The sequence below is a fragment of the Pyxicephalus adspersus genome, chromosome 4 (assembly GCF_032062135.1).
Source record: "Pyxicephalus adspersus chromosome 4, UCB_Pads_2.0, whole genome shotgun sequence".
Classification (NCBI taxonomy): Eukaryota; Metazoa; Chordata; class Amphibia; order Anura; family Pyxicephalidae; genus Pyxicephalus; species Pyxicephalus adspersus.
The window spans coordinates 3,621,709-3,629,677 of NC_092861.1; the positions used below are offsets into that span (position 1 = coordinate 3,621,709).

At 37.6% G+C, this 7,969-nt stretch overlaps 1 protein-coding gene across 1 annotated transcript; it reads right to left on the reverse strand.

Annotated features, from left to right (window-relative positions):
- Nucleotides 1-1,403: 1,403 nt before the first annotated feature.
- On the reverse strand, nt 1,404-5,679 carry LOC140329098 (taste receptor type 2 member 3-like). The gene is made up of 3 exons (XM_072409193.1): nt 5,568-5,679; nt 1,762-2,191; nt 1,404-1,545 (listed from the first exon to the last, which is right to left on the reverse strand). Exons 1-3 carry the CDS (start codon nt 5,677-5,679, stop codon nt 1,404-1,406), a joined length of 684 nt encoding a protein of 227 aa, XP_072265294.1.
- Between the last annotated feature and the right edge of the window lie 2,290 nt (nt 5,680-7,969).

A 7,969-nucleotide genomic window follows, 5' to 3' on the forward strand; every position in this document is an offset into this window, starting at 1 on the left:
CGGTCTTCTGCACATTACCTCCATATGTACTGGTTGATGATGCTTCGTCTCTGATTTTGCCATATCTTTTGCTTATCCTTTTCTTGGTTCATAGGCTGCCTCTCTAGGTTTTTATTTGCTTGATGCAAATGAAAGCTCGGCAGAGTGCCAAAAGAGGGCACAGGATCTCCAGGCAACAAACAGACATCGAAGAACATTCAATTCAATTTAAAGAATGTTTTTTTGGACTGGATGGGTAAGTAACATAATCCAAATTGTTATTTTATTTATATTTTGTGCAAATATCCAAGGTTTATCTGAACAGGAATTCTATTGGTTGGCAATTTGCAAACAAAGCGTAATCTAATAGGTGCTTGCTGTTGACTTAAATGTTGACTTTACTGTACTTAAAGCAGAAATACATTGAGGGGGTCCAACCAGAGCCTTTGCAAAAATATACAAGTTTGAGTTAGGTTTTGATGGCATGCGTAAATGTATTAAAGGTAGTAAAATGCAACAGGGACATTCGGGGATAAATTCATAACCAATATGTGTCCTTCCTTCCAGTCTAATGTCAGAGCCACAACCTTTTTTACAGGGGGAGAGAGTTATTTCAAACCCATCTCCCCCTTAAAAAATGTAATGTCTGATAGATGTGTCATCGCTTATTTGGTGGTTAAAAAAGGGTGCCATCCAACAGGAGTAGAAATGTCACCTTACTGACCTATTATACGTTAAAATAAAATAAGTAAGGGGCAATTTACCCCAGGCCCACCAGGTTTTAGGTACAATCACCAGACTCCCAAACAGTCCTGGATTTCAACTGTCCATCACGTTAAATGGGACCATTCTTATAAAATGTAGCAGTAGGAAGGTGAACTTTAGAGAAACCGTACTGCTCGCTGCTGTGGTGAGCGCAAAGATAGGCAGCAGACTACGGCCCTGGAATCAGGGACACTGGTGGGGGGTCTGTCTTTGAAACATTGAGCCCTGGGTCCACCTATGCAAGGATTAAGGTTTTAGACTAGGGTTCTAAGGTCTGTTGGGAGTTTTCCTTTCATAGTTTAGAAAAATGTCTAAAATTCATACATGCTTGTTGAAAGTCTTGTAATTTCTTAGATTCTGAGCATGGTGGTAAAATGTCCCATACTTTGATGGCCACCTGTCACAGGTCACTTAGAAGACCATATATTTGAAGTTGTGTGTTGGTCTGGGTTGGAACTGGACTATTTTGTTCACTCTTTAAATCTAACTATATTTCTCGAGGGAACATACAAAATACAATGTACAATTAGCTATTCGCATAGCACACTGTTTAAGTTCTATGGGTTAAATGTCTTTGCAAAACTAATATTGTAATGACACCATTCTCCTATGGTCCACCTAGGAACCTCTATTTATTTACAATGGTAATGAAAATTACATTACTTTAGGCAGTGGAGAACATTAATAATGGATTGTTTTAGCTTTACATTGCTAATGATTAACACAACAGAGTGCATTCTGGGATAGGCAACCACAAACATATAGCAAATGAAAATGAAATAAAGATTTTTTAGCTGCAAACTAAGTGGCAACAAAAATCCATTGATAAAACAGAGGACATAAAGAAATAAAAAGGAGATCATACTCCTAATAGCACCTAAATGGATATCAGGTCGCCCCTTCGAAAATCCAGAGATCATATTTTGAGTGTGCTTGTACAGCGGTATCACCAATAAAAAAGTGGCGACACAAAAAATGAGAAATGGGACAATAGATCCAGAGATGTTGATAATGTACAAACTGACTACATGTGAGCTTAAAGTTATACTTTCATGGTTTGTTCCATTATAACTTTGGTTGGATCTTATCTTGGGAAGTAAAAATTTAAGCCAGAAATATGGAAAACAAGAGAGGCAAGACATTATCATCGAGCCCAGAAGAAGCCAAGGGACCATGTGAGAGATCCTCATCTTGAGTTTAATGAATAATCTGTTGCTGTAGTTGGTAATCTTCACGCAGTAGAAGACGCAGAGCACAGTGCCCCACCACAGGCTATAGAACTCAACAAATCCTTGTGGAATAATAATATAGTCAAAATCCAACTTAGTTAAATTGTACAACTCAGCGGATATGAAAACAGAAGTTGTAAGTACATAAACCATGAGGAGAAAAATCCTTATCAAGCCCAGGCTTGCCATAATAAGATCAATAGCGTGGAGCTGATTACCTTGTAACCACTGAATGAAGTTTTTCATAAAAATGAATCCATTTATCAAGAACCCAAAAAAAATCACAGCAAAAATGATAATTGATAAGGAAATTAAACGTGCAAAATGCATGTTGTCTTCAAAGTAACCCGCACTGGTCTTCACAAATATCTGTCAGAAGGTTTTCAATGTATTATTAAGGCTGCCTAGAGTCCTGAGAATACATTAAATTTGGTGTGTTTGTAGCATGTTTTGCATTAGATTTGGATATTGCAATCTGTTTTCTAGTCATTATATTTGAATAAAAACCCATGTGTTTTTTTTAAGGCATAGAACTTTAGGCGTAGAAGAGTTTTTACTTGGTGTACAGTAACAGGACAACAGCAAGGTTAAAAGAAGCGTAAACTACATTGGATTAAATTTCCCAGAATGTGGTATGAAAATACTAAAATATGTTTATAGTCACTCATTGTAAAGGAAACCTGGGAAAATGGATAGGCTGACTTTACTGATTTTAGGGACTCCTCAGGCTGGTAGTGGGGGATCACCAGAGGCAAGAATGTTTAAGTGATGATGGGTCTCTACTAGGGCACACTGCAAAGGGTGATGGGCCGGTAACCTTAGAGGTCACCGGGCTGTTTGCTGCAAGGTGCCACCAGGTCATGACCCTTAGGGTCATCCTGTCTGAGGAGGAGGAATGGAGAGGCTTTGATGTGGAGACAGGTGGTGTCCAGCAGGTAGGAGAGGGAAACTACGGTGGGAAGGGACAGGAGCTGGAAATAAGCAGGCATAATGCCAGGTTCAGGTAATAGTCAAGGTGAAGGCAGGCAGGTGTTATCCAAAGTCTGAAAGTGATCGGCACAGGTAGCAGGCAGGTGAAACCCAATGTATAGCCAAGTGTTCAGAGCAGAGGGCAGGTAGACATAGTCCAAAGTCAAGGCAAGATGTCAACGCAGACAGATGTATTCCAAAGTGTAGGCAAATGTTTAGGGCAGAAGGCAGGCAGGCAAAATCCCAGGACCAGGTCTCTCCTATATCTATATATGCGACAAATAACTCTAGTGATAGGTCACAGCATGGGATAATCACCCCTAATTGACAATCTTGATATCTGGTGATTGGGCTCTCAGGCACCAAAGCTGCGTTATGGATGGAATTGTGAATCACAGCTCCTTAACATTGGAAGTACAATTTGGATATTGATTTCTGGCAAATCAACAAGTAGTTTTATGTAATTACAGCATTCTTTAGGAATAAAGCAATGAGAACTGAGCATGTTAATGAACCTGATTTACTGATTAATCCATAGATCTAGAGGGTCCTGGTGAGGGTGGAAGGGTCCTGATGAGGGTAAAAGTATAAAAGTCATCCCAAAGGTTTAGGATTGAGATTAGGAGACAGTATGGGCTGGATGTATTAAAACTCTCCAAGACTGGAGAAGATAAACTATCATGGGTGAACGTGGGATAGAATGGATCTCTTAAAATCATTTGCGTTTATTTGGCAAAGGTTTACAATCCAGGACCAGTTCCATTTCAGGTTTGCTTGACCACCCAGATTCTCCCGTGATAGTCTATCATTTCCAGTCTTTGGGATCCTTGACGAATCAGACTATATGTTACTATTTGTTAGTCCATGGTGCTGAAACACCCAATGCTTATCACTTCCAAGGTATAGTTAGGGGCAGCAAAAGCTAATGCATAACTTTTATAATCTACATAAATACATGTTTGGCCACGAGAGAACAACAGGTTAGTAAAAAATGTATGCAAGCCTAGTTGTAAAATTCATACTATTGTATGTGAATAATCTAATGTGTAGTTACTTTCTGGATATTATTATTCAACACAATAGATTTTTTTTACATATATTTGATTTTATTAAATCATTATACCAAAGTACAAGAAGAGAAAATGGAAAGGTAAGAGGGTGATAACAGATCAATACATGAAGATAAAGATAGATATAACATTTTAATGTATTTCAACCTTGTACATATTGATTTAGGAATACCATATGGTTTAGTGTGATATATATATATATATATATTGACATTCAGGGAACCAACAATGAGCAACCCTGTCAGTTCCACTGAGAGTTATAAACCTAACCTCCATGGCACTCATCAAGGTCGCGCAAAACAAAATGAGAATGTTTACAGACAAAAGGGACAAGAGTGCAATATAAAGTTTACTATGGTAAAAAAGTTTGTGCTTGATAGGGCATACAGGACAGGCATTTACGGCCTAAAAGTGCCTATTTTTTATACCTCCAGTCCCTAAATTTGAAGCATCCACAAGAAAAATGTAAATAATGACTAAGTATAGACACCCTGGCCATTAAGACCCAATATTGAACCAGCACTGGTTACCTACTGGTCCATTTATTGGTGGTACATAGTGGAGCCTTGTTCATGTGGTGGTCTGGTTGGCCCTGGACTATTTGTTTTCTCTTTTTACATCTATCTGAAGGAAACATACAGCATGCAGTTGGATGTATACATGGCACATTGTTCAAGTAACATGAGTAAGATGTCTTTCCTGTCCACAAAGCAATGTTGGAATGATACCATTCCTCTACGGTCCATCTAGAAACCAGAACCTCCATTTATATGAATTTAATGGAGAGCATTGATAATGGTTTGTTTTAGCTTTACGTTACTGATAATTAACACAACCGAGTGCAGACTGGGGTAGGCCACCACTAACAGACAACAAGTGAAAACAAAATAATGATTTCTTAGCTGTACACCTATAGGCAACAAAATTCCATTGATAAAACAGAGGATATAAAAGAATAAAAGGGAGACCATATTCCTAATAGCACTTAAATGGACAGCAAGTTGACCTATTGAAAATCCTGTGCTCATATTTCGGGTGTGCTTGTAAAGCGGTACCAGCAAGAAGAAAGTGGTTGCACAAACAATGAGAAATGGGACAATGGATTCAGAGATGTTGATAATGTACAAACTGACAACGTGGGTGGTTAGATATATATTTTCACTGTTTGTTCCATTGTAATTTTGGTTGGGATCCATCTTAGAAAGTGAAAGTTTAAGCCAGAAATATGGAAAACAAGAAAGAAAAGAGACCATCATTGAGCCCAGAAGAAGCCAGGGGACCATGTGAGTGATTCTCATCTTGAGTTCAATGAATAATCTGCTGTTGTAGTTGGTGATCTTCACGCAGTAGAAGACACAGAGCACAGTGCCCTACCATAGGCAGCAGAATTCAACAAATCGTTGTGTAATGATCAAATCGTCAAAATCCATCCTAGTTAAATTGTACAACTCAACAAAAATAATCACTGAAATTGTAAGCACATAAAATATGAGAAGAATAATCCTCATCAAGCCCAGGCTCGCCATTATTATATCAATAGCATGTAGCTTTTTACCTTGAAACCACTCAGTGATGTTTTTTATAAAAATGAATCCATTTAACAAGAACCCAAAAGAGATCAAAGCAAAAATAAAAACTGATAAAGAAATCAGAAAAGCAGAATCCATGTCTTCTCCAAAGTAAGGTGCTGTTTTTTAACAGGTTTTCAAAATATTATTCAGGCTGCTCTGTGTCAAATATTAGTCCTGAGTGTTTATTAAATCTTGATGTGTTTGCTACACGTTTTGCATACGATTTGTATAGTTTCCTAGTCCTTATATTTGAATAGAAACCTGTGTGCCTCAGATATTTTTAGTTTAAAAAATTAAAATGTTGATCCAAGGATTTGTACTAATAACAAGGCATGACAAGGGAGTTTAAAAAAAAAAATAGTGAAACCTGTAAAATAACTGTACAGTAGCAAGTATAATATATATATATATATATATATATATATATATATATATATAATATAATTATATATATTATATGAATATTTTTTTTTTTGGATTCAATACAGCTATTTTAAAAATTATTTGAATTTCCTGCCGATCCTCCCGCCCGCACCGACGCATGCACTGACGTTACCAGGAAACCCCAGAGAGCGTCTTTGCAGTTCGCAGCTAAAGAACCAAGAGGAAGGACGTGTCCCCAGGACCAGCAGGACACCTGGGGAAGCCGAAGGAGCAAGGTGAGTGGGTTTTTTTTAAGTTTAAAGCGACCCGAGTGTGACTCGGGATTACCGCTTTTAGCAAGTAAAATCCACCCCGAGTCACACTCGGGATTACTGCTAGGGGGGCTAATAAAGTTATTCAAGACTGGAGAAGATAGACTCTCATAGGAGAGACTGCGTGATTCAGCAAACCTCGAATTGATCTGGTCCAGGATTGAATACCTTTGTCTGCTAACAGCAAAATATTTTCAAGAAATCCATTCTAGTGCCTACTAATGTACCTCTAGTCCTTAAATTTGAAAAAGGTCACAATAAAAATATAAGTAATGACTAACTATGCAATAAGGACCCTGTACTGAATTATCAGCACAAATCGCCTATTGATCCATTTACTGGGGGCAAATGGTGGAGCCACAATCTTTTGCAAAAGCAATAGTGATCATACATGGGGTTCAAAGATATATTTACCAGCTTTATTACTTTCATGAGCTTACTGACATAGCATAGTAATTAGTAGAATCATGGTTTAGAAACAGCTTTTGAAAATAATAAAAACTTATTGGAAAGTACTTTATTAATAGTAGACACACCTGCCAGCGTTTGTCAGAACTTTACTGCCCTATGAGCTAACTTCAACATAGGTTACAGCACACTAAGGAAATATGTTTATAATCAAGCATTGAACCCCCTACTCATTAGAAGTCCCATAGCTTCTGAAGACGGTGGTAAAATGTCTTAAACCTTAAGGTCACTTGGAAAGTCATATCTCTGAAGTTGGTTGGTGGTCTGGGTTTGGGCCTGGGATATTTCTTCTTCTTTTATAACTATATACTTTCCTAAGGAGAACAAACATTAATCAGTTGGGTATACACATAGCACATTTTTCAAGTAACATGGATGACATGTCTTTGCTGTCCGCCATAAATAATGATGTCCACCATGTTGTCCACCATAAATGATGATGCAATGATGCCATTCTTCACCATTCTACCATTATTAATATAAAATGTGTTCATGAGAATTCATTTGCTTTAGGCAGTGAAAAAAATTAATAATGAGATGAATATTATGAGAGACTGCAGGCTTGGGTAGGCCACCAAGATGGGAGTGGAAATGAAAGCAAAAGAATGATTGTTTAGCTGTACACCTAATGGTAACATAATTCCATTGATAAAACAGAGGATATAAGAGAATAAAAAGACCATATTCCTAATAGCACATAATGGGCATCAAGTTGATCCTTGAATCTTATGCTCATATATTGGGTGTGCTTGTAGAGCACTACCAATTTCCAGAGATGTTATAATGTGCAAATGGACAAAGTCTTTGATTGGATATATATTTTTACTGTTTGTTCCATTGTAATTTTGGCTGGTATTCACAACGGTAAATTAAAGTTTAATCCAGAAACATTGAAGACAAGAAAGAAAAGACAACATCATTCAGCCGAGAAGAAGCCAGGGAACCAAGTGAGAGATTGCCATCTTGAGTATAATGAATAATCAGCTGTTGTAGTTGGCGATCTTCACAAAGTAGAGGACACATAGCAGAGTGCTCCACCACAGGCTGCACAACTCTAAAGTTGTACAACTCAGCTACAATGAACACAGAAGTTTCACGTACATAAAATACAAAAAGAACAATCCTCATCAAGCCGCGGCTCGCCATGTCAATAGCTTGGAGTTGTTTACCTCAATTAAGTTTTTCATTAAAATAAATCCATTTAGCAAGAACCCAAAAAAGAT